This window comes from Mandrillus leucophaeus, unplaced genomic scaffold, assembly GCF_000951045.1.
Source record: "Mandrillus leucophaeus isolate KB7577 unplaced genomic scaffold, Mleu.le_1.0 Scaffold192, whole genome shotgun sequence".
Lineage (NCBI taxonomy): Eukaryota > Metazoa > Chordata > Mammalia > Primates > Cercopithecidae > Mandrillus > Mandrillus leucophaeus.
In genome coordinates, this window is record NW_012101943.1 from 4,289,491 (window position 1) to 4,316,818 (window position 27,328).

A 27,328-nucleotide genomic window follows, 5' to 3' on the forward strand; every position below is an offset into this window, starting at 1 on the left:
GTGATCTTCTTGCCTTAGTCTCCTGAGCAGCTAGGATTACACACGGGCACCACCAGGCCTAGCTTTTTTTTTTTTTTTTTGAAAAGACATTTCCAAAAGTTAATTAGTTGGCATCTTTTCATTCATAGTTGTGATGGCTCACACCTTAATCTGAGTGAACTTTTTCTCTGCCACCTAGGATGGTCCTGGACTTGTGTACGTCCACTCAGTGGCCACTCAATCTGCTTTTCTCAATCTCTTCTTAGGTGTCAGAACTGGGAAGGTGGCATTGGCGGGGTACCAGGGATGGAAGCCCACGGTGGCTATACCTTCTGTGGCTTGGCCGCGCTGGTAATCCTCAAGAGGGAACGTTCCTTGAACTTGAAGAGCTTATTAGTAAGTATCTTTTGAACCAGCCTCCTCTCAGACCCCAGGTCATGGTGAGGTGATTGTACTCAGACATGCAGGCTTCGGGAGAGTTTGGCTATGGGAAGGGCTAACAGCTCTGTTCCAACACAGAGGAAGGAGTGAGCAGCTGCTCTGTCTTGGCTCCCCCTTCTGCCTTTCTGTCTTCCTGCTTAGAGCTTTTCACATAGTGTGTAGACTACATAGACTGTGTCCCGCAGACATCTGGTGTGAGCAGAGTACCTTCCTTATATTTCCGTTATGTAGAATTAGAGGTTATCGTGTGTTATAGAAAGAACCTCCTAAGAGGAAAAGTTACAAGAAGAGTTTTGCAGCATTTTGAAACCAAACTTTTATTACCTGCTATACTGTGTAAACATTTAGTACCTACATTTAAATGAGTTGTTTAGGCAGAGCTGGCTAATTGCATTGAGAAGGCAGCCCAACATTTATGTCTGGACCCCAAGCTCCTGGCCAGTATTCAGAAGAAACTCAGAAAGCAGTCAGCTTCAGGGAGTCACTAGATTGTAGTTAAATGATCAGTGGGTGCACAAACACACACACCTCCACGGCCACCAAGGAGAAGGCATTCCCCGTCATGTCATTTGAGGAGCATGTGCCCCCTGACCATGACCTCAAAGCAAACCAGCTGCAACTGACATGCACCTCCTCTGCCTGAGTTCAGATGCCAGCCTTCCGTTGTACGGCCCATCGTGAGCTTCCTGGAGAGTTTCTGTCATACCCTGTAGAGATGTAACCAGCAGCATCTTGCCTCCACCTTCAGAAAGCCTCCCCCGGCATAGTCTTTTTAAAGATTCCTGAAGGCTTGAAGGCTCATGCCGAAACAGCCAACTTTGTATGCTGAACTTGAGTTTCTCAGATGTTTTAAAATCTGAGCACCAATAAGGGATGAAACAAAAAAGTCCCATCTCCCAGGCAGAAATAAGGAATGTGATCAGGGAGTGCCTCAGTTATAATGGCAGTGTTCCACATTTGAACCCTGTCCCTACTACATTTGAGATATGGGTCCTTGGGCAAATTGTCTAATCTCTTCTAGCTTGAAATTTTTTCTTTTATAAGGTAGGGATAACTATTCTTATTTTTTTAAGGTTAAAGGAGAGAACATTTATAAATGGCCTGGCACATAGTAGGTACTTAATAAATGTTAGTGTCCCTCTAACACAGAGTAATAATCTTCTTGGCACAAGGGACCAGTTTTGTGGGAGATAATTTTTCCATGGACGTGGGGTGGGGGGTGGGGCGGGGGGTAATGGTTTCAGGATGATTCAAGTACATTACATTTATTGTGTACTTTATTTCTATTATTATTACATTGTAATATATAATGAAATAATTATACAACTCACAATAATGTAGAATCAATGGGAGCCCTGAGCTTGTTTTCCTTCAACTAGACAGTCCCATTTGGGGGTGATGGGAGACAGTGACAGATCATTAGGCATTAGACTCTCATATAGAGCGTGCAGTCTAGAAGCCTGGCACGCACAGTTCACAGTAGGGTTTGTGCTTCTATGAGAATCTAATGCTGCTGCTGATCTGTCAGGAAGTGGAGCTCAGGCAGTAATGCGAGCAGTGAGGAGCAGCTGTAAATACAGATGAAGCTTTCGCTGGCTCACCCACCACTCATGTCCTGCTGTGCAGCCTGGCGTGGCCCGGGGGTTAGGGACCCATGCTCTAACCCAAACTACTCCCTTCCATTTGCTTTGGGAGAAGTAGGACACATATCTGAAGTATGAATTCCTGTAGCCCAAGGAAACAGAACAAATCCATGGGCTTAGGCACTGGAAAAAATAAATTAGTCTGCTTAAAAACACTTAAGCCCTACGGTAAGTAGAAATGAGGAACGGACTCCCACTGCAGCACCTGCTTTCTCTCTGCCTGAGTAATGCTTAGCCCACTTCCATTACATGCTGGAAGCCCTGGTTCATTTAAGACCAGCCTGAACCTGCAGTGCAGTGTTTTCTGTCTCTTTTAAGAATTTGTGACTGTGACTCTCTATGGGCAGGTGTTGCCTTGAAGAGGAATATAATCTAAACTACAGCTTTTAGGGGAGGGCTGGCCCCCACTTCCATCAAGGATCCCAGTGGCTTCTTTCAGGAACTTGACCTAGTAAGGCTCTAGAAACAGGAAGTACCCTCCCCTGTACCCTTTCAGTTGAGTGAGGCAGCTCTGTGAGTCTGTGGCTGGAATGGCCTAGGTGGTCTAGGGAGGGAAATGGAAATGTCATATCTGCTCAGCCAGTTGGTTCTGCTCATTTCAAGCGACCAAACCCATGACTATCTTGATCTTTGTAGTAGAGTGTGTTTAGAAAACTTGTAGATAAGCAAGGAATGGTGGTATCGTGTGAGCGACGTCAAGACCTATTTTACAGCTTCAAAGTAAAAGATTTTCTTATATGAGCCACAGGCTGGGCAGAATTGTCATTTGGTAATTAGAATGAATGGCTTCTGCTTTCAGGCCTGCTAGTGACTTGCTAAGAGACCTTGGGTAAATTTCCCCAGGTGTCAAGTAAAAGTCAGAAGCAGTTTGAGATCATCTGATGAAATATAGTACCAAATTCCATTTATCTGCTTTTCATAAACTTCCCTGAGCAGGGAAGTAATGAGAAATGAGCTACTGTTAGTCTTGCCTTCAATTTCCAACTTAAGCCATGTTTATTAAGAGACTTTGAAGGTCTCCTTACAAACCAGCTTGGCCTCTTTATCCTGTCAGCACTGGCCCTGCTTTGGAACCCAGGAAAAGGTAGTTGTCTGCTAGGCATTGAGCAGAGATCAGTGCTGGATGCCTCCACAGCGTTGGCTTAAATGCTTCACTGTGTGTCTGTGGCAGTGTGGGGAGGGAAGAAAGAAAACCAGAGCACCAAAACTGGAGTGCCGAGAAGCCACAAGATGGGAAACCCTCCATCCCACAGATTGACTCCTGGAGATCCTGTCGGGCTGGATTTTGTCTCTTTTAGCCTACAACTGCCTTTCCCTTCTGTGTCTCCTCAGCAATGGGTGACAAGCCGGCAGATGCGATTTGAAGGAGGATTTCAGGGCCGCTGCAACAAGCTGGTGGATGGCTGCTACTCCTTCTGGCAGGCAGGGCTCCTGCCCCTGCTCCACCGTGCACTGCACGCCCAAGGTGAGCCTGGGGAGCTGTTTGTTGAGGCTGGATGATTTCCCTCCACTACTCACAAAGTCTGGAAGCCCAGTGTGCTTTTTTAGAGGGGTTGAAATGAGCTCTGTCTGTCCTGGATTTTGAGTGCCCAGTGTGGAACCTCATGCCGTGGGGCATGCGAATGCAGAGTAAGATTTAGTTTCATTGGTTTAGTGTCATTCCTTGCTTCTTCAAATTGGCTGACAGAATGAGCTCCCTTGAAATTGCTACGGGGAGCGGGGAGGAAGTGGGTGCTGCTTCTGCATTATCTGGAAGGAGCAGCCCACTCCTGTCCTGGGCTCTGTGGTGACTGCCACCTCCTCTGGGTGCAGGGCAGAGCTGAAAACCCAGTGTTGCAACAGTCACTGTTGCAACAGCAACAGGAAAGGCAACTGCGTAAAGGGGTAGAGAACCAGAACCCATGGAGAAAAGACTCGCTGTGTCTGACTGGCTGCAGAGTTGTCACCATTAGAAATGTTTTATTTTACATTCATTGAACAAGCCTAAATGGGAGTTTGTTCCACCTGCACCATTGGCGTAGAGAAATCCACATTCATTTCTGTGGAGTCTCAAATGGGAATGCAAAACCGAAGTAGTTAGTGAGCAAAAACTCTGGGAACATTCTCTACCTCTTGAAACCTCAGTCTGCCTGCTAATTCCTGCACCATCTTTCTGGTGTACTTGATGTGGGAGCAGGTGTCTCTGAGTAGACCTATGGGAGAGGGGAAGTCATGGGGCCCTGCTGGCTGCTCATCTGTTTTTGGAGTGAGATCCCTGGGTCCAGAGAGAAGCTGTTCTTTGGACTTAGCTGGATAATGTAACTGCTCAAATGTGAAAGATGAGATTCCTTTCTGCCCCTCCCTGCACTTTTTTCTCCTGTTTCGGAGGCCTGCCCCCACCCCACCCTTTTTTCCCCCCGCCGAGACGGAGTCTTGCTCTGTCTCCCAGGCTGAAGTACGGTGGCACAATATTGGCTCACTGCAACCTCCACCTCCAAGGTTCAAGCAATTCTCCTGCCTCAGCCTCCTGAGTAGCTGGGACTGCAGGCATGTGCCACCACACCTGGCTAAGTTTTATATTTTTAGTAGAGACAGGGTTTCACCATGTTGGTCAGGCTGGTCTTGAACTCCTGACCTCAGGTGATCCACCCACTTCCACCTCCCAAAGTGCTGGAACTACAGACATGAACCACCACGTCCAGCCCTGAGCCTCATTATTTAGTTTCTTAATTTCCTTTGAGTTGTTGAGTTGTGACCATTTCTGACACTGAATTAAAGTAAGCAGAGCCTCTGTCCCATTTTCCTGGCCTGGGCCCACTGGGCTTTAGGTGTCAGTATTAAGGCATATAAGGCACTTACCCTTTGAACACGGCAAGTGCACTGTCAGCAAGTGCACTGACTCTGGAGCCTGCACAGTGTCTGCCTTGACCACCAGTAGGGAAGTCAGGAATTCCCCAAGTCAAACATTTTTTATTTTATTTTTATTTTTTTGAGATGGAGTTTCGCTCTTGTTGCCTAGGCGAACAAGGTGCAATGGCTCACTGCAACCTCCACCTCCTGGGTTCAAGCGATTCTCCTGCCTCAGCCTCCCAAATAGCTGGGATTACAGGCCTGCACCACCACGCCCAGCTAATTTTATATGTTTAGTAGAGACGTGGTTTCTCCATGTTGGTTAGGCTGGTCTCAAACTCCTGACCTCAGGTGATCCACCCGCCTCGGCCTCCCAAAGTGCTGGGATTACGGGCGTGAGCCCCCGCACCCGACCTGACATTTCTAAGGTAGAAAAAAACTTGGGGTCATGGTGATCTCTTCATTTGGAACTGGTGCGGTCAAGCCCCTGGTAAAACTGTCAGTCTTTTACAAACCTGTGCCTGGCATTTGTAAGACGCAGTAATTCTGCAATCCCAGGGAAATCTGGAGCAAGCTATAACAGGAGCACCACCTGTCAAAGTCTTCCAGGGGGACTGCTGGTTAATTGTTTATTGTAGCACACGTTCTAGAGGGCTTGGTAGCATTGAAGGCTTTGTCAGTGGAAAAGGATGCCTATGAATCTTGGTGCTTCCAGCTTTTTTCATTGGCTGGGAGAAGGCCTGTGTTGTCTGAGGTTCTTCTCGGACACAGGGCATCTCTTGAACTTGGAACAGACAGGAGTCTGTAAAGAAGGGAAGTGTGTTGAGAGGAGGGCAAAATACTGACTTAGGGAATCAAAAGGGGCTGCAGTGTAGAAAGATAGTCACAATATATTGTGATCATATTAAAGCAATATGTGTGGAATCCCATTTTTGGTGAAGAGTTGACTCAAAAAAATTCATAGAAAGTATCTAGGATGTGAAATTACAGGTGATGTTTGTTTCCTCTGTTTGTATTTTCTAATCTTTCTATAGTTAATACATATTTCTTGCATAAAGAAAGATAACAAGTTATTTTGCAAAAACAGGGAAATTCTACAAACAAAACAAGCAGCAAGGTGGGAAAAATATTTATGACAAGTGATGAATGGCTAATTTCTTTAATTTGAAAAAAAAAAAAATCATACAAACCAGTAAGAAATGGATAGACAACCCAACTGAAAAACAGGCAAAGGATCTGAAGAGAGAGGTGCCAGAGAAAGCGCTGTCCTTCTTACTTTTTCTCCTGCAACTGCTGCTACTACTGGTAGCGGAGTCTTCGCAAGTCCTCACTGTATGCCAGGGGCTGTACTGAGCATTTCACATATATTTTCTCATTTAATTCTCCAAACAACCCTATGAAATAGGTAGCATTGTTCACAGATGAGGAAACAGAGTACAGTGAGGCTAAGTGACTGCTTTATAATACCTGATTGGCACTCACAAGGGTTAGTATGTGGTTGTGTGAATCCAGACTAGCTGGCATCTGAACCTGCCCTGCTCATAACCACAGTAGGTGGCCATTAATCCAATGAAAAGTTGTTTAGCTCACTTGTAGTTAAAGAAATGCTAATTAAAAGACTGGCACTCTTTGTTTTTATTATCGGATTGGCAGAGATTAAGAAACTTGATACCCTATGTTGGGGAGAGTGTGAGAAAACAGGTAATTTGATACTGTTAGTGGGGATGTAAATAGGTAAATCATTTTTTGGAGGGCAGTTTGGAGACATCCGTTTAAATTATAAGGGCACTTACCCTTTGAACACAGCAAGTGCACTGTCAGGAATTTACCTGCAGAGATATTAGCCAAGGATGTATATTGAAGTGGAGTTGTAATAGCAGCCTAAGTGCCCATCAAAAGGTTAAGGGTTACATAATAAAAATCTCTCCAAACAGTAGCTGCATCCCATGGGCTGATATAGAAAGCTCTCCAAGATACATCATCAAGTGTAAGGGGCAGGGCCTGGAGCAGTCCCTGGGCACACAGCCTGAGATGTACACAGCTTTTCCTGGAACCCCCACCAAACCCCTTTAACAATGGGTACCTTTGGGAGAAGAGAAGGAGGCAGAAGACAGAAGGAGGGAGACTTTTTAGATTTTTTTTTTTTTTTTTTTTTGAGACAGAGTCTGACTCTGTTGGTGAGGCTGGAGTGCCATGGTGCGATCTCGGCTCACTGCAACCTCTGCCTCCTGGGTTCAATCGATTTTTGTGCCTCAGCCTCCTGAGTAGCTGGGATTACAGGCGTGTGCCACCACACCTAGCTAATGTTTTCTATTTTTAGTAGAGGCAGGGTATGACTCTGTTGGCCTGGCTGGTCTCAAACTCCTGGCCTCAAGTAATCCACCTTCCTTGGCCACACAAAGTGCTGAGATTACAGGAATGAGCCACCATACCCGGCCAACTTTTTAGATTTTATATTATACTGCATCCTTTTATATTTTAAGTATAATATAAATAGATTTATATTATACTTCTGTATTATACTGTGCCCTTTAAAAAAAAAAAACGATGTGCATTACTAATTTTATTTTGGTAAATGTACAAATACATTTTTTAAAAGGCATTGATCATATTGCTAACTAAAAAGCAAAAAGAATGCTCTAGTGCAGCACATGGGTCTAGGCCATGCCCTAACCCAGCAAGTGACCATCAGTGACTCCATGCCAATGACTACCTTCTATGTGTAAATGACGGTATTTGAGTAGAAGAAGGAATTATTATTAATAGCTTAAAACGCTGGGCACGGTGGTTCATGACTATAATCCCAGCACTTTGGGAGGCCAAGGCAGGCGGACCTCTTGAGCCCAGGAGTTCAAGACCAGCCTGGGCAATATAGTGAGAGCTTGTCTCTACAAAAAATTAAAAACAGTTAACCAGACATAGTGGCATGTGCCTGTAGTCCTAGCTACTCAGGAGGCTGAGGTAGAAGGATCACTTGAGTCTAGGAGGCAGAGGTTGCAGGCAGAGAGTGCCACTGCAACTCCAGCCTGGGCGACACAGCAAGACTTGGGTCTCAAAAAGCAAAAGAAACCTGTAATCGCAGCATTTTGGGAGGCCGAGGCGGGTGGATCATGAGGTCAGGAGTTCAAGACCAGCCTGGCCAACATGATGAAACCCTGTCTCTACTAAAGATACAAAAAATTAGCCAGGTCTGGTGGCACGCACCTGTAATCCCAGTTCCTCAGGAGACTGAGGCTGGAGAATCACTTTTAACCCCGGAGGCGGAGGTTGCAGTGAGGCGAGATCATGCCATTGCACTCTAGCCTGGGTGACAGGGCGGGACTCCATCTCAAAAAAAAAAAAAAGAAAGAAAAGAAAAAAAAGGCTTAAGAAATCTCAAGTGCTGACTAAATCAGTGAGTTATTTGGTTTTTTGTTTTGTGGAACAGTAAGAAAGCAGCAGGCCTGTGAGTTTCTGCCTGGCTTGGTAGTTACTGGCTTCTTGTATGTTATTTGGGACATACCCTGGAATTTTCTTGCCCACCTGTGAAATTGAGCTACAGATGGCTGCACCTGTCAGTTATGGTGAGGAAAGACTTTTTATTTTTTTGGATGAAAAGAACCTTTGAAATGCAAAATGAGATGAGAATGGGGACCTATAATTTCAGGAAGAGGGAGAAAGGATTTAAAAGGCCAATTCCAGTGTGCAGCTATCACCCTATAATCATATCTGCTTTCATCTTGTTGTGATTATGTGTGCTGGTGTCCAAATTCAGGATTTCTGGAAGCTCCTTGTAGAATTTTTGAACTTTGAGCTTCTAAGCTTCAATAATATAGGAAGTCACTGAAACAGTCTATAATTTTTTATATGATAAACATAGCGTTTTCTTTTCAGATTCTAATTTTAGCCACAGGTTATCATTTGTCTTATAAAAATAGTCTTTTATTTGTTATAGGATATGAAATATATGTACATTTTGTACAGATATGTAATGCAGTTTCCTAAAGTTTAATAAATATGCTTTTTCAAATAACAGCTTTGTTGAGATATAATTCCCATACCATACAACTTACCTACTCAGTTACGAACCATCATGACAATTCTAGAACATTTTCATTACTCATCCCCCCAAAAATCCCCATACACATTAAATATTTTCTTAAAAAGGAAATCACAAAGGAAAAATCAATAGTATAAAACATATATATGTTTTATATTAATTAAATTTTAAAATTAATTTTAAAAAGTTTTAAACTCACATAACCAAAACAGAGGAGCAAAAAGGAGAAAATAGATGCAGCATATGATGTAGACAAGGGGCAAATATAAGAAAAAGCTAGGTTAATAAAATTGACTATTGGATCTCAGAAGATATAGGCCAAACAGCGTCATAAGGAAATGCAAATATTAAACACAAGTTATGGAAAAATTTCACCCTAATTAGTCATCAGAGGCATGCAAATCAAAATAAATTATCAGGTACTATTTCTTTTTACCATTTTAATTGCTGATTACTTTTAAAAAGTAACTAAAGCTGGCCAGGCATGGTGGCTCACACCTCTAATTCTAGCACTTTGGGAGGCTGAGTTGGGCAGATCACTTTAAAAGTTCGAGACCAGCTTGACAACATGGTGAAACCCTGTCTCTACTAAAAATGCAAAAACTAGCCGGCGTGGTGGCTTGTGCCTGTAATCCCAGGTACTCAGGAGACTGAGACAGGAGAATCACTTGAACCTGGGAGGCAGAGGCTGCAGTGAGCTGAGATCGCACCACTGCACTCCAGCCTGGGTGGTCTCAACAACAACAACAAAAAGGTGCTAATGCTGGAGGTGGGAGAGCAAAATTTTAAATTTTGCTGGCAGCTACATAAAGTCTTTGTTTTTATTTTTAGTTTATTTATATATTTATTTTTGACTGCTCCTGCAGAGCAGGGCTACTCCACAGGGATTGTGCTGAGAGTAGTCTATAAATTCTTAAAGCAGTTTATCAGTATCTATTAAAAGCCTTAAAAATGTTTATTCCCTTTAACCGAATAATTCCACTGTGGTCAGTCTATTTGAAGAAAATAATCCTAAGCATAGATAATATTGACAAAGATTTAGCACAGCATTCCTCATAATGGCAAGGAACTGGAAACAACCTTGGAAATAAGTAAAAGACGACAGACTGAAGTCCCATCATATATGTATGTATCTTATACAACAAAGTCCACTGTGCTTACAGGTGAGGAAAAGAAAGGAAGGGAATTAAAATAGTGTGAGTGTATCAAAGCATGTGGCCTGCGGCCAGCCTGAGATAGGAGACTGGATGCTTCTCCTTAGGTCGGACTCAGTGTCCTGTGTCTCTTAATGGGTGTTTCGGGGCTGAATGCAACTCAGGGTTGAAGATGAGAGGCTTTTGTCCCTAGCCTCCAAATGTCAGCTGGCCACTGTCCCTCATCTAGTGCTCAACCTTGGAAACCCTTTTTCTCTGTCTCTTTTTTAAGAAATTTAATAAATTATTATTTTCTGTTTGAAATATTCAACAATTTAGGCTGGGTGCAGTGGCTCACACCTGTAATCCCAGCACTTTGGGAGGCCAAAAGAGGGTAGATCACCTGAGGTCAGGAGTTCGAGACCAGCCTGATCAACATAGTGAAACCACATCTCTACTAAAAATACAAAACTTAGCCAGGCGTAGTGGTGCGTGCCTGTAATCCCAGCTACTTGGGAGGCTGAGGCAGGAGAATCGCTTGAACCCGGGAGGCGGAGGTTGCAGTGAGCCAAGATCGTGCCATTGCATTCCAGCCTGGGCAACAGAGTGAGACTCTGTCTCAAAAGAAAAAAAAAAAGGAAATATTCAACAGTTTAATATTTTGCTTAAATCTCTTTATAGACTGTATCGTAAACTTTTCATTTTTATTTTATTTTATTTTATTATATTTTTTTTGAGACGGAGTCTCGCTCTGCTGCCCAGGCTGGAGTGCAGTGGCCGGATCTCAGCTCACTGCAGGCTCCGCCTCCCGGGTCTACGACATGCTCCTGCCTCAGCCTCCCGAGTAGCTGGGACTACAGGCGCCCGCCACCACGCCCGGCCTCGTTTTTATTTTTAAAAATCTTTTCCTCTTTTTTGTTTTTTGTTATTTTCTCCAAAACATGAAAGATTATTGATACCATAAACTTTTATAATTTTCACCATAGAAATTTATATACTCACATATATATAAGATTTTTAGTTATTTTTCAGTTATTTTTAGTTATTTTCAGTTCTTTTTATGATACAGTAACCTTATATGTCCACTTAATAAAATACTATATGGCTATTCACAGTGATAGCTGTGCAGATTATGTAGCAGAATAAAAAAGTTTATGGCTATAGTGGTAAGTGAAAAACATAAGATACACAGTTACAATAACTAGGTAGAAAGATGCATAGAAACAAAAAGATTGGAAGAAAGAAAAATTAGCTTTTAGGTGCCATTTACCAATTATTGGGCATCTTTTTTTTTTTTTTTTAAATTTATTGTTGGGCATCTTTTAGCCCAGGTATCAAAGTCTAAAATTGACCAAGGACTTAATGTACATCCTATATATATATATATATTTTTTTTTTTTAATCATTTTCTACACAGATGCTTCTGCACACCTGTCCGTGATTTGCCCCTCCTTCCCACTTGATAACTATGTGGCTCACAGAATTCTTTGACCATAGTGATTGAACTTCAGGGTGAAGAAGTCCAGTTGCTTGTCAGTACCTTAGTAGTATTACCAGAATACCCAGTTTTTGCTAGGGTATCGTATGATGCAGGAGGGCATTTACTAGTAACGTTTCTTAGGTAAATTCTTTGAGAGAGACAAGTTAGAGAATTCCCTTTGGAGATTGATTAAATTCAAGCTTAGAAAAGTAGAAGAAACAGACTTTATTACCCCTGTTAAGAGTTCTCTGAGCTAATCAGTCTGGTTAACAAGTTATAGAGATATGCTAGAGGGAAGGTCTCTTGAAGTCCAGGGTAGAGTTGTGGACCAAGTTGGGAGCAGCCACCGAGGTCAGTCTGGGAAGGTAAGTTCAACAGCTAGGCCAGTTCATTGCCTGCTAGAGATGTGGTTGAGGATCACCATCCACGTTAACAGGGTGCATTTCAAGAAAGTGGAAGTGCCACTTTGAACTGCTGCTCTTTGACACGTGTCAAAGTTCAGGAGAAGGGACATGCCGTGCGTAGGACATGGGGAAGATAGCAGTTGTACCAAGAATGAGTGGAAGAGGAAGGGGAGAAGGAAACCTTGACTATTCCCCCCGGTGAGAAAGCGGAATTAGGTCATTGATACTTGGCTGGATCCGCCAGGCCCTTACTGATCCTTTGCCCTTCAACAGGTGACCCTGCCCTTAGCATGAGCCACTGGATGTTCCATCAGCAGGCCCTGCAGGAGTACATCCTGATGTGCTGCCAGTGCCCTGCAGGGGGGCTTCTGGATAAACCTGGCAAGTGAGTGCTTTCTCTCTGGGGAGGGAAGAGGGGGGAGGAGAGAGCAGAGGGGCGTGCACCTCAGGCCTACTCAGAGCCAGACCTCAAGAGCAGAGATGTCACCCTTAGCACCTGCATAGTGCTAAGTTGTATGGGGAAAAGCACCCAGTTGGGAGCAGCCCTCGAGGCCATTGATCCTGGCACCTCCAGCTGCCCATCTTGTCCCCCAGCTTGCATGCAACCACCTCCCCCAGACAGGGAAACAGATTGCTGGGTAGATAACTCTTCTTCTTTAAAACAAACAAACAAACAAACAAACAAACAAAAAACTGATCTAAATAGAATAGGAATAGAATAGGAGACAGGATTTTAAAACCCCTGAGTGTTGTAAACAGAGACTGTAATCATGACAACTGTTATAGAGTGGATTAAATAATTAAGCTCAAATCTGAGGTGGCTTACGTGTTATAAAAGAAAAAGGGAAATAAAATAAGTCCTCTAACCTTTGTTCCCCACCCTCTGTCTCCCCCGACCCGAACACACGTCCTGCTGCTCTTGGTGTCCGGGGGAAGGCCTGGTCCAGCAATTTATCAGGAAGAATGTGGCCCATGTCTAGATGTTTAGGTGTTTTTCTAGAGAAGTGTATCAATTTATCACTAGTACTGCCCCTGGAGAGCCCTTTCCAGAAGACAGTTGGAGAGACTGACTGTAAAATTAGTTTCCTTTAACCCTTAATAGTTTAAGGTAAAAAAGAAAAAAAAAAGAAAAAAATATTACAGTTCCCACTGCTGGGCAGGGCTGGAGGATGGGGCGTTTATTTTATTGTATCTTACTTTTTTGAGACAGGGTCTCCCTCTGTCACCCAGGCTGGAGTGCACTGGCACAATCACGGCTCACTGCAGCCTTCACCTCTTGGGCTCAAGTAATCCTCCTGCTTCAGCCTCCCAAGTAACTGCAATTACAGGCATCTGCCACCACACCTAGCTAATTTTTAATCTTTTGTAGAGACGGAGTCTCCCTATGTTGCCCAAGCTGGTTTTGAACTTCTGGCCTCAGACTCTTCTCTTGCCTCAGCCGCCTACGTGCTGGGATTATGGGTGTGAGCCACTGTGCTCAGCCTGTGGGTCTTTAAATAACACTGCTGGGAAAACCATGCCTCCTCTAGCCACATGGAGGACGGGGGGGACATGTGATAGCACAGTGGTCTCTGAATTGGTGTGGCTGCATCGTAGATGTGTGCGGAGCAGAGGAGCGCCTGCTCAGAGCTGCCTGTCCTTACAGGTCGCGTGATTTCTACCACACCTGCTACTGCCTGAGCGGCCTGTCCATAGCCCAGCACTTCGGCAGCGGAGCCATGTTGCATGATGTGGTCCTGGGTGTGCCCGAAAACGCTCTGGTAAGGCGGGTGCAGGGCTTCACACCCCTTCTCCACAGGGACCTCGAGGACAGAAGGCTTTCCAAGTGAGCAGAACTGGCTGTGTTTCCTGTGTGGACAGGCGGAAGCTTGTGGTCCCTCTGCCCTTCGAGCTGTGCGGCCGTTAGTGAGGATGTGACCGCAGAGGAGACGCACCTCTGGGCAAGCTCAGGGTTCTGGATGGGCGGTCTGATCTGTCACAGAGCTGTTGTGCCTTTATCCCGGGGCTGAGGACCTAGCCCACCGCTGGTATTAGCTTCCCCTCAAGGAGGCCGCAGTCACGTGTCACTCTGAGGCTGTGAGTCCCAGCAGGCTTATGATAGCACTGCAGCCGCGCAGCACTGCCTGCCGCATCTCCCCCAGAGGCTCAGCTTAGATGCCTTCTCTTCAGAGAATGAGATCCCCAGAACGCTCTGCCTCAGCATCTTGTTCATATTCTTTGTGATACTTTACTCAGTTGGTGGTGTGTTGTTTAATGTGTGTGTGTCTGTTTTCCTCAAAAAACAACAGCCCTGTGAGGGCAGGATGCTCACTGCTGCAGCCAGCTGAGGACAACGTGGAGGTGCTCTGAGCCTAGACGTGAGCCTGAGACATGAATCCAATGGAGACTGTCCCCAGTGACCAAATCACAGGGCCCGTGCAGACTGTCCTGAATGTGTGTGTGCAGTTCCCTACTCTTACTAAGCCCTACTTCCACCGGTGTAAACATGGCCTGCTGCTCCCATTTAGGTCACTGCCTTATTTTCTCATCTGTGTCGTTTTAACCTTCCCTTTTTGTTTCTTTCAAAAAAATTTTTTTTTTAATTTTTAATTTTTTTTGTGAGACAAAGTCTCACTCTGTCACCCAGGCTGGAGTGCAGTGGTATGATCTTCGCTCACTGCAACCTCCGCCTCCCGGGTTCAAGCAATTCTTGTGCCTCAGCCTCCTGAGTAGCTGGGATTACAGGCGTGCGCCACCACACCCAGCTAATTTTTATATTTTTAGTAGAGATGGGGTTTCCCCATGTTAGGCAGGCTGGTCTCCAACTCCTGACCTGAAGTGATCCACCCGCCTCAGCCTCCCAAGGTGCCGGGATTACATGTGTGAGCCACCACGCCTGGCTCCGTCTTTGTTTCTTTTAACTGGGAAACATTTCAAATGGAAGAAACACAAATGGCTAATAGATAGTTGAAAAGATGCTCAACCTCGTTCTTAATCAGAAAAACAGCCACCCAGCTTTTCCAGGCCCTAATTATTTTCCCCATTTGCCTCTTATATAGTCCTCTTCCGATTTTTTTTCCTCTCCCCTCCTCCAGAGGTAACCCTGTCCCAAATTTGACATGTATCATGCCTGTGGATGTTTTTGTACTATTGCTACATACATATGTATCTATAAGCAATATATAGTTGTTTATAAGCAATATAACAGTTGCTTGCATGTTTACAAACTTTTTGTAACGGTACCGACTATACCAGTTATTCTGCATTGCTTTTTCCACTGACCATTGTTATTTTTGAGGTTTATCTGTGTTCACATGTGTTGCTCCAGTTTATTTATTTTAACTATTATATGATACTCACTTGTATACATGTACCCCATTGTAGTTCTCTGTTCTCCTGCTAGTTATCAATTTTTTGCTATTACAGTGTTGTAGTGAATGTTCTGGTATCTGTCTCATTGGGTTCATGTGTTAGAATGTCTCCAGGAGGGGACCTGCTGGGTTGAAGGAACACACATTGTCATCTTTGATAGATATCTCTCATCTCCTGCCCAGCATGGTTGTGTAAGATCAACCGATCCATAGTCAGACCTTTTTCTTTTTGCCATTCGATGGATGTGAAATGGTATTTGTCTGATTGTGCATTTTCCTGATTACTAGAGAGGTTGAAAATCTTTTCAAATGTTCGTTGGCCATTTGTGTTGTCTTCTGTGCTCGTTTTCTTACTGATGGATAGCTTCAGTTATTTTCCCTTAAGTATTTGTAGTTCTTTGTATATTTTTGATACTAATCTTTTGTCAGTTACATGTGTGTAGTGAATATCTTCCAGCTTGTGACTTGTCTTTTCATTTTGTGACTCTGATTTGTATTGCTATAAAAGAATACCTGAGACTAGATAATATATAAAGAAGAGGTTTATTTAACTCATGGTTCTATAGGCTGAGAAGTTCAAGGGCATGGCTCTGGCTTCTGGCAAGGGTTGTGCTGCATTATAATATGTGGAAGTCAAAGGGGAAGCCAACCCATGCAAAGAGAGGAGAGCCTGAGGACACCCTGGCTTTGTAACAGCCTACCCTTGCAGGAACTAATCCATTCCCTCAAGGACTAATCCAGACTCCCCAGAGCAAGAGTGAGAGCTCACTCACTACTGCAAGAACAGTGCCAAGGCACTCCTGAGGGATCCACCCCTCGAACCCAAGCACATTCCATAAACCCCGCCTCCCAACATCGCCACCTTGAGGATCAGATTTCAACATTAATTTTTGTGGGGACAAATAAACCACATCAAAACCATAGCATTTTGTTTTTAGTGTTTTTTTGTTAAATAGAAGATTTTAGGCCAGATATGGGGGTTTTCACCTGTAAACCTAGCACTTTGGGAGGCTGAGGTGGGAGAATCGCTCGAGCCCAGGTAGTCAAGGCTACAGTGAGCTCTGTTTGCACCACTGCACTCCAGTCTGGGAGATGGAGTGAGACCCTGCCCCCAGCACCCCTTCCCCACAAAAATATTTTAATATTTTAATTTTGAAGTGGTCAAATCTGTTTGTCTTTTCTGTTGTTCAGGGGTTTGTTTTGGGGGGAGGGTAAGTGAGGATTTACTTAAGAAATCTACCATTTTTGAGGGAAGCAGACAAAAGGAGGCACACATTAAACAAATACATTACAAATTGTGACGCATGCTATGAAGGGAATGAACAAGGCACTGCAGCAAGTCATTAAGTGTAACCTCTAAATAGTCTAAAGCTTGCCTTTTTAATCTAGATTTTTAATTCTCTTGGATTTGGTTTCTGTGTACAGCGAGGCTTGGATATAATGTTGTCTTTTTTCCATATGGATAACCAGCACCATGTACTGAAGTCTACAGCCTTTCCTGCTGATGTGTATGTCATGTGTGCTACACCCTCAAGTTTCCATACATGAAGGGGCCCTGTTTCTGGACTCTATTCTGTTCCTTTGGTCTGTTTGCCTATCTGCACTCTTTTAAGCAAGTCTGAAAACAGGTAGGCAAGTCCTGTCTGCCTTGTTGTTTTTCTTCAAAATTGCCTTGGCTATTCTTTGCCTTTTGCATTTTCCTGTGAATTGTAGGATCAACTTGTCAAGTTCTAATGGGATTTTTATTGGAATTGCACTACATTCGAGATTAATAGGAGAGAAGCAACTTTTTTTTTTTTTTTCTTTCTGTCTTCCCAGGAGTAGAAAGAGAACTGACTTCTTTTCAATATTTAGGCTTCCATTTATGAACATAATTTTTCTTTTATTTAATATCTTTCAATGGTTTTTTATAATTTTTTCCATAAAGGACTAGCATTTTTTTTTTTTAGAGTTATGTCTAATTTACAGTTTTTATGTCTCTTGTGACTGGAATCTTTTTTATTTTCAATTTTGTAACTGTTTGTTACTAGTGTATAGAAATGCTAATAATATTTATAAATCTTGTATCCAGCTACCTTGTTGAACTCTCTTAATAGTTTTAAGTTTGTCTAAGTTTCCGTTTTATTTTTCTTGCCTTGTATTGTTGGCTAATATCGCCACATAGTCCTGGCTAAAGGTAATAGAGGGCATTCCTGCCTTGCTCCTGATTGTAATGGGAAGGCTTTTTATAATCTGACCATTAAGCATGATAGGGTTAACTGTAGGGTTGTGATAGTTACATTATATCAAGTTAGTGATATTTGCTTCTATTCCTGATTTGCTAGGTTGTTTTTGTTAGTTTCAGTCATCAGGTAGTGTTAAATTTTATTGAATGCTTTCTCCACATCTGATTTTTCTTCTTTAATATGATATGTTTCATTAATGTTCTGATGTTAAGCCTTATATTTCCAGGATAAGCCCTTCTTGGTCATAGTAGAGACAGTGTGTCTGTGTCTGTGTGTTTTGTTCAGTATACTGCTGGATTCAGTTTGCCAGTATGTTTGCATAGTACTTTTATTTAGGATTTTTTTGCATGTGCGTTCATAAGAAAGATTGATCTAAAATTGTATTGTATTGTCCTTTTCCAGTGTTTCAGGATAATATCATAGCCTCATAAAATTAGATGGGTAGCTTCCTGCTCCTCTTACCTTTTTTCATTTTCTTTTCTTTTTCAGAGACATGATCTCACTCCGTCACTCATGCTGGAGTGCAGTGATGTGATCATAGCTCACTGCAGCCTGGAACTCCTGGGCTTAAGCTATCCTTCTGTTTTAGCCTCCCAAGTAGCAGGGACTACAGGTGCACACCACCAGAACCTGCTAGTTTTTAAATTTTTGTAGAGACAGGGTTTTGCTATGTTGCCTAGTCTGATCTTGAACTCTTGGCCTCAAGCTATCCTACCTCAGCCATACAAAGTGCTGGGATTATAGGTGTGAGCCATTGCACCTGGCCCCCCATTGGCCCCCCCCCCCTTTTTTTTTCAGTCTCTTAAAAAGTTTGTATAGGTCAGAGACTATCTGTTTCTTTTTAGGTTTGTTAATACTTGCCTGAGAAACCATCTAGGTCTAGTATCTTTTAGGGGATGTGGGGGTGGCAGAATAAGCAATTGTTGTTCTTAATTTCTTCATATAAGCCTTTAAAAATTCCTTAAGTCAATTTTGACAGTTTTTCTGGTTTTTAAAAATTACTGCTTATCTGAATTTTTGTATGTTTTAGCATGAGGTTGCTCATAGTATTCTCTCAAAATTTTTTAAATCTCTCCTGCAGTTGTGTCCCCTTCTTCATTCTCCCACAGTGGGAGAATCCTGATTATTGGCCTAAGATTATGCCCCGTGTCAAATCTAAAATTTTTTTTGGTTTTCTGTGATGTACTAGAATAACATCATGGAGTTTAAATATGACCTAACAGCCTTACTACATAATAGGGTTGTGGTCCTTTTTTCTTTTATTATTTTTTTTGAGATGGAGTCTTGCTCTGTTGTCCAGGCTAGAGTGCAGTGATGCAATCTTGGCTCACTGCAACCTCTGCCTCCCAGGTTCAAACGATTCTCCTGCCTCAGCCTTCCAAATAGCTGGGATTACAGGCACCCACCATCATGCCCGGCTAATTTTTGTATTTTTATAGAGACGGGGTTTCACCATCTTGGCCAGGCTGGTCTTGGACTCCAGACCTCAGGTGATCCATCCACCTCAGCCTCCCAAAATGCTGGGATTACAGGCATGAGACACCGCATCCAGCCCCTTTTTTCTTGATTATAAATGTAAATACATGTTTATTGTTTTAATAATTGGGATACATAAAATACAAATAAGAAAATTAAAAACAATCATATCACTGTTAATATTTTGGTATGGGTATGATTTTTGCCATTTATATACATCGCAGGTACAAATACACTTTTTAAAAAGTTTGAGGCTGGGCATTGGCTCACACCTGTAACCCCAGCACCTTGGGAGGCTGATGCTGGTGGATCACCTGAGGTCAGGAGTTCGAGACCAGCCTAGCCAATATGGTGAAACCCTGTATCTACTAAAAATACAAAAATTACCTGGGTGTGGTGGCTCACACCTATAATCCCAGTTACTCGGGAGGCTAAGGCAGGAGAATCTCTTGAACCCAGGAGGCAGAGGTTGCAGTAAACTGAGATCACATCATTGCACTCCAGCCTGGGCAACAGAGCAAGACTCTGTCTCAAAAAAAAAAAAAAAAAAAATTTGAGATAGTATTGCACATACTGTTTTCTCACATATGTTGTAAGCATTTGCCTATATCATTAAATATTTAAATGCATGTTTATAATGGCTGCATATTACCCTGTGTCCCATGGACTAGATAGTTTTAGCAAATACACCGTTTTTGAACCTTTGGGCTTTGTGTGATAAATCTTTGTGTGTATCTCTGATTCCTTATACTAAATTCTTAGAAGTGCCTTTCATGGAGCAAAGGATGTGTTACGTTTTCAAGGACCACCGGGGTGATTAACTGGCACCTTTTCTTCTCCTTGCAGCAGCCCACTCACCCAGTGTACAACATTGGACCAGACAAGGTGATCCAGGCCACTACATACTTTCTGCAGAAGCCTGTCCCGGGTTTTGAGGAGCTTAAGGATGAGACATCGGCAGAGCCTGCAACTGACTAGAGGACCTGGATCCCTGCAGCTCTGTGCCCACCCATCTCCCCAGACAAGGTTTATACGTTTCGATACATACTGCATTCTGTGCTACACAAGCCTTAGCCTCAGTGGAGCTGTGGTTCTCTTTGTCGTTTCTTGTCAAACAAAACCAGTGGCTCTGGGTTTGGAGAACACAGTGGCTGGTTTTAAAAATTCTTTCCACACCTGTCAAACCAAAAATCTATCAGCCCAGCTGGTGTGGTTGGTGAACAGTGCACGCCAGGAGGAAGCAGCCCCTCCTCACCAGCTCTCCAGCCAGGATGATCACATAGAGATGAATGGCATCTGAGTATTACGACATCCAGAGCCACTGCTGACTCCCACTTGCACGCCACCATTCAGTCACCAGACTGGGTGCCCTCCCATGGGCGGAATAAGTCTGCTCCATGCCAAGCCTGGGCTTTTGAGTCCCACCAAGATGAGTTCTCTGGAAGACTGTGGTGGGGTTGCACCAGGAGGTGCCTCTGCCTCTCGACTCACACCCTGGTCATTTGCAAGGGAAAGGAGCTGGAGGTGGGGGGAGAAAGATCTCCTTCAGTTGGGAGCCCCTCCGCTTCAACACTGGAGAACTGAGCCTTGCATCTCTCCAGGGTCCAAGGCCACGCTTGGTGCACTGGCAAGACTTGCTTCAGCCCCAGGTGTGGTGACTTAGACCTGGGAAACCAATTATGAGTGGAAAATGAACCTCTAGTTCAACTGTGCCAGAGGAAGCAGCCCTCCAGTGCCCCCCCGCCTCACTCCTCCCCATCATGTACCATGAAAACCCCCTCTGATGGCCTCAAGGCAGTGCCTACAGGCCGAGGCCCTTCTGGGGGTTTCTATCTTTCTTCCACCAGACTCCAAGCCCACTCTCCTCCAAGACTGTGCTGTCTTTTCTTACCCAGAGTATTAACACTACTAAGTCTTTCACCTTAATTTATGACTCAGGATTTATTCACGTCCTGCCCACTCTAGGCTCACAGGAATAAAATCAAGTGCTAGACACGCTGGCTGCCACTAAGGCACTAGCTCTGGAGCTGGTGGTGGCGGCGGGGGGTGCCGCCCAGCGTGCTGGGTCCTGGCAGTGCCTCTGCTGTGCTGCACATTGAGCCCTTTCTCAGTCAGTGGAGTGTCGAGTTGGGCCATCTGTCCACTGACCTGGCCTTCATGTAAGCAGCTGTGGGCTGCGGGCAGACAGGAGCTCAGAGATGCAGCATGAGGCTCTTAGAAAAACCTGGCCATTTGCTGCCTCTAATTCCTTTTGCTTTGACATATTGGGCTATGTATTACCTCCTTGAAATAATAAAAGAATAACATTTTCTATGATGTCTCTTATTTGTGATCTGTACCAAGAAAATGCCCAACGGTAGGAGCTATTAAAGGTTGCTCAGGGATCATCAGTCTCCTGTGCGCAGGATTCCAGACTGTTTGTATTGGTGGTGACAGAGGAACGACCGAGTTCCGTCCTCACATGCTGTCTCCTCCAGTAGAGGAAGCCGTGGGCCTCACAGAGAGTGGGAAGAGTTGTTTTCCAAGCTCCCTGGGGTAATTCGGTGTGCTATGCCCCGGCCCTCCACACACTGCACTTCACGGTCTGTCTCTGACAGACAGCAAGGACTGAGCCCTAGCCCCAGAGCAGGCTGACTCAGCAAGGGTGGGTGGATGTCTGGCCAGAGGCAGGGGCTGTCCCAGGGACAGGCTGGAACTCTGTGGCCACTTGGCTTTCCCTTCCTCTGGCGAGAGCCCCTCTCCCATGGGAGGCCAAGAACATGGATGTCCTGTGGCCTGACCCTCTTGGAGGGGAGAGACGATGGTGTCCCTAGAGGACACCCAAATCCATGTAAGTAAGCCAAATGCACATCCAGGAATGTAATTCCTGCCCCGTGTGCTATTTTTGCCCTGTTAACAAAGGTTTGCGCTGCAAGGCAACATATTGAAATGCATCCTTTCCATCACTATAACAAAAGGCAAAATCCTCTCAGCACCAGGAGCCTCAAGGTATTGTGAGATTAATTGCAGTAATAATTAGTGTGGTTAACAGAAAGGACTGCTTCAGTCTGAACTGGCTTTTTACCAAGAGGGAGGGATCTGAGTTGGGCCCTGAAGGGTAGGTAAAGTTAGTCTGGGTAGAAAAGAGAAAGGGTTATTTCAGGAGAGTTTACACTGGCATATCCATGAGACATCCTTTTCCGGAGGGTTTCCTGACAGCTCTCAAGGTAGGTCCTAGAGATTTGTTTATTCATTCAGTTGAGATAGGATCTTGCTCAAATGCACCCAAGTTGGAGTGAGCTGGATGCTCACTGCAGCCTCGACCTCCCGGGCTCAGAAGATCCTCCTGCCTTAGCCTCCCAAGTAGCTAGGACCACAGGTGCACACCACCACAGCTAGCTAATTTTGGTATTTTTTGTAGAAATGGGGTTTCACCATGTTGCCCAAGCTGGTCTCAAACTCCTGGGCTCAAGCGATCCTTCCGCCTCAGCCTCCCAAAGTGCTGAGATTACAGGTGTGAGCCACCGCACCTTTGGAGAGATTTATCATGTGAATCCTTGAGTAGAAGACATTTATGTAGCATTCAAGGTGGATTACCCCAAATAAAGACTTTCTCCCATCAATAAACACAAAACTAATATAGATCTCTCTATCCAGGTGGGCTCCAGTTTCACCCTTAGACCCACTTTGAACACCAGGTAAGTTGGGAAGCCTGCCAGACCCTACAGGGAGCAGAGCATAAAGAGAACCTCATGGATAATCAGGGGAAACACCCCTGAGATAACAATACCAGTAAACAATGGTTCCAAACTGCTCTCCCTTCATGGTATTACTGAGCATTCTTCCATATCTTTCATGACTGGGATGCTTTTCATGTAATATTAGTGTCAAGTGACAAATAGTAAGGATTGGACCAAGCATTCTAGTCGCCCACATGCACGGCTTGGTGGCATTTACTGCCCTTGAATAGGGAGGAGAGTATAATAAGACACCGTTGCAACTGGTAGAAAACTTGACCCAAACTGGCTTTTAAAGCAGAGGCAATCTGTGGACTCTGAAACTGCAGAGTCCAGGAATTAGGCTGGCCCTATTAGGTTCCTCACCCTCCCTCCATCTCTCTACATTAGCCTCAATCTCAGGCTCTCCATGGGGTTGTAAAATGGCAGCACCAACAGCTCTAGACCCTACCTCCTCTTGGGGTCAGGTTCAGCAGACAGGCACACCTGGTGCCGCCCCAGCCTTCCTTCCCAGCGAGTATCATTGTGTTTCACTGGCTTTAATCAAACCAAGTGCCTTTCCAAGAAGCAGTCCGGTGGCTTGGAGAATACAGTGCACCAATTGGCCGACGTCTTGGTCACATGCCTCTCCCATGAGAGGGAAATGAGGCTTCATTAGAAGCACATAGTTTTTGGGAAAGGGGAAGGAACAATGCCCCAAATGCAAATTAGGATTGTTGCCAAAGGGGTAAATGGATGCTATAGAGGCAAATGGCCACTGCTCTCAAACAGTGGATTATGACTGGGATAGAAGCCTGTAGGGACACTGTTGGCATCCATGCCACTCCTCCCCGCCTGTAGCAGCCAAAAGGTTTGCCTGGGCTTGATGCCCTCCTACCTCCAGGCCCAGGCCCCGATTGGCTAACCCAATCATTTTCATTTATCTCTCTTTGCCCCAGTAATTTGTTCAGGTTGGGAGTAACTCACGCCTAAGCCAGTCGGCATGACTTGTCCTTGCCCCAGTGATCAATTCAGAACATAAGCATGTGACCTAAAACAGTCTAAAGAGAGAGACGTCATGGACACTGTATGACAGGGGGAAAGCAGCTCTTTCCTCTTAGGGGATGGTAGAATGTGTGGCCTGGGCCTCCTATAACCATTTTTCTACCTAGAAGAAAATCAGCGTGAGAAGCCAGCACATGCACATGCTCTGAGACTGAGAAATATGGCCCTGATCACATGGCTCCTGAGGCCCATGTGGCCTCTGAATTTTCAGTTATATGAGCCAATGTGAGTTGGACTTACTATTACCTGCAACTGAAAGCAACCTAATACAGTCATGTCACTTAATGACGAGGATACGCCCTGAGAAAAGCAGTCAGGTGATCTCGTTGTTGTGTGAACATCATGGAGTGCGCTTACACAGACCTAGATGGCCCCGCCTACCGCACACCTAGGCTAGATGGGGTAGCCTGTTCCTCCTAAGCTACAAACCTGTGCAACTTGTCACTGTGCTGGATACTGTAGGCAATTGGAACATAGTGGTATTTGTAAATCTAAACATGGAAAAGGTACAGTAAAAATATAGTATTATGATCTCACGGGACCACTGTCATACATGCACTGTTGTTGACCAAAACATTATGTGGCATGACTATATACAAAACTCTACTACCAATTAGCCCCAAGACCAAGGCTTTACCTGCTGCTTAAGAAAGTGCTGACCACTCTTGCCTCATCTACCCAAACAATAACCCCTAAGACAGTCCCTCCTGGTCTACTGCCTCTCATTTGATCCTTGACTAACCTTGTAAGGTGGGTGAAGCAGGTGTATTATCTGCCTTTTACAACTGGAGAAACAGGTCGGAGAGCTTAAGTGAATCACCCAAGGTTTCCCAGCTGTCAAGTGGTGGCGCCTGAGCCTGAGCCCAGATCTGCTGCCTCCAAAACCCATGCCCTTCTACCACCTCAGGCCTCTGAAGGAAGGTGAGAGGTCTCGGGGAACAGTGGGCACTGGTGAAACATGCTTGGTTTACCTCTAGGCTGGATGACTGAGGCCCTGAATGCCAGCTTCCATCTGTCACTAAGTCAGGGATGGTGACAGCAAATAGCAGGGCAGGCCCCTCACCCTTCTAGTGAGGTCTCCACTTGCTGCCAAGTGTGTGGCATAGAGTGATGTTTGCTGCACCAGGTGCATGCCACGCCAGTACGGAGTGTGATGCCATGTGGCTCAGTGAGGCTGTGGAGTCCGTCTTCCCGGGAGCTGACCACAGCCTAACAGCAGCCAGCTTTCTCCAACCTGGTCCAGGGGCCTCTAACAGGTTCCTGCGCATCCTCTCACTTTCCTGCAGTAACCCTCCTTGCCTCTGCTTTCCACCAGCTGGGGAACTGGGGCCAGATGGCCTCTTGTTCCTCCCTCCTGCTTCTCTGGCACATGCAAGAACAAAACCAGGCAGGGCAGGGACAGGGCACTCGTCATTGGTCCAGCTTAATGGAAACTTTCTCTTACCCCCTGCTCCCCCTGAAGAAATACAGCGCTTACAAAATAACAGTAAGAATAATGCATGGCCGGGCGTGGTGGCTCACGCCTGTAATCCCAACACTTTGGGAGGCTGCAGTGGGCAGATCACCTAAGGTCAGGAGTTCATGACCAGCCTGAGCAACATGGAGAAACCCTATCTCTACTAAAAATACAAAATTAGCCGGGCGTGCTGGCACATGCCTGTAATCCCAGCTACTCAGGAGGCTTAGAGGCTTAGGCAGGACAATCACTTGAACCTGGGAGGTGGAGGTTGCGGTGAGCTGAGATTGCACCCTTGCACTCCAGGCTGGGCAACAAGAGCGAAATTGCGTCTCCAAAAAAAAAAGAATAATGTATTTTTTAGGTCAGGTGTGGTGGCTCGTGCCTATAATCCCAACACTTTGGGAGGCCGAGGCTGGAAGATCACTTGAACTCAGGAGTTTGAGACCAGCCTGAGCAACATAGCCAGACTCTGTATCTACAAAAATTAAAAAAAAAAAAAATTAGTCGGATGTGGTGGCCCACACACACCTGTGCTCACAGCTACTTGGGAGGCTAAAATGGGGGGTCACTTGAGCTTGAGAAGTTAATGCTGCCATAAGCCATGATTATACCACTGTACTCCAGGCTGGGTGACAGAGCAAGACCCTGTCTTTAAAAAAAAAAAAAAAAGCATTTAAAAAAATAAACATTTTAGAATAGTTTGAGATTGACAGAAAAATTGCAAAGATAGTACACAGAGCTCCCGCAGACCCATTAGTCAGTTTTCCCTATTGTTAACAGCTTCCACTAACAGGTGGCATTTATCATAATGGATGAACCAATTTTGATACATTACTAATAAAAGTCCATACCTTATTTGAATTCCCCTAGTTTTTACCTAATGGCCTTTTTCTGTCCCAAGATCCCAGCCAGAACACTACATTTCACTGAGTTGTCATGTCTCATGTCTCCTTAGACTCCTCTTGGTTTCGACAGTTTCTCCTTCTTTCCTTGTTTTTGATGATTTTGACAGTTCTGAAAAGTATGGCCAGGTATTCTGTAGACCATCCCTCAGGTGGGATTTGTTTGATGTTATCCTTATGACTAGATGGCGTTACGTTTTTTGTTATTGTTTTTTCAAGAGACAGTGTCTTGCTCTGTTGCCCAGGCTAGAGTACAGTGGATCATGGCTCACTGCAGCCTCAACCTCCTGGGCTCAAGCAATCCTCCTGGTCAGCTTCCTGAGTAGCTGGGACCACAGGCACACACCACCAGGTACAGCTTTTTTTTTTTTTTTTTTTTTCCCCAGTAGAGGCAGGCTCTTGCTATGTTGCCCAGGCTGGTCTTGAACTGCTAGACTTAAGCGATCCTCCTCCCTTAGCCACCCAAAGTGCTATGATTACAGGCATAAGCCACCGTGCCAGGGCCATGCATAAGTTTTTCTGGAGGAAGGCCACAGAGGTAAAGTACCACTCTCATCACACATCAAGGGTACATACTATCAACCTGCTTCATCATGCTTATGCTGGTGTTACCCTTCATTGCCTGGCTGAGGTAGTGTTTGTCAGGTTCCTCCATAAGGTTACTTTTTCTCCCTTTCCTGAATGTATCCTTTACAAGGTAGTTACTATATGCAGTCCATGCTTAAGAAGTGGGGAGGTGGCTCATGCCTGTAATCCCAGCACTTTGGTAGGCCGAGGCAGGTGCATCACTTGAGGTCAGGAGTTCGAGACCAGCCTGGCCAACATGATGAAACCCCATAGCTACTAAAAATACAAAAATTAGCCGGGCGTGGTGGCACACAACTGTAATCTCAGCTACTCAAGAAGCTGAGGCAGGAGAATCGCTTGAACCTGGGAGGCGGAGCTTGCAGTGAGCTGAGATCGTGCCACTGCACTCCAGCCTGGGCGACAGCGCGAGACTCCCTCTCAAAAAAACAAAAGAAGTGGGGAGTTATGCTCCACATCCTTGAAGGCAGAGCAAATACATAAACTACCTGGAATTCTACATGGGAATACATGGGAGATGTTTATTCTCAATTTATTCAATCATTTCTTTATATCACTATGGACTCATAAATATTTATACTTCATATTATGTTCCAATGCTACATTTATGTTGTTACTCAAAT

At 44.7% G+C, this 27,328-nt stretch overlaps 2 protein-coding genes across 3 annotated transcripts in view; one reads left to right on the forward strand and one right to left on the reverse strand.

Annotated features, from left to right (window-relative positions):
* The window catches only part of FNTB (farnesyltransferase, CAAX box, beta), a 90,468-nt gene extending 69,156 nt beyond the window's left edge, over positions 1–21,312 (forward strand). Inside the window, exons 8-12 of the mRNA XM_011978323.1 lie at positions 246–375; positions 3,396–3,528; positions 12,222–12,333; positions 13,594–13,708; positions 19,846–21,312. Coding sequence (XP_011833713.1) covers positions 246–375; positions 3,396–3,528; positions 12,222–12,333; positions 13,594–13,708; positions 19,846–19,977 — 622 coding nt within the window. The 3' untranslated portion in view covers positions 19,978–21,312. The remainder of the gene's footprint in view (positions 1–245; positions 376–3,395; positions 3,529–12,221; positions 12,334–13,593; positions 13,709–19,845) is intronic.
* The window catches only part of MAX (MYC associated factor X), a 109,511-nt gene that overhangs the window by 48,015 nt on the left and 34,168 nt on the right, over positions 1–27,328 (reverse strand). The window lies entirely within an intron of this gene.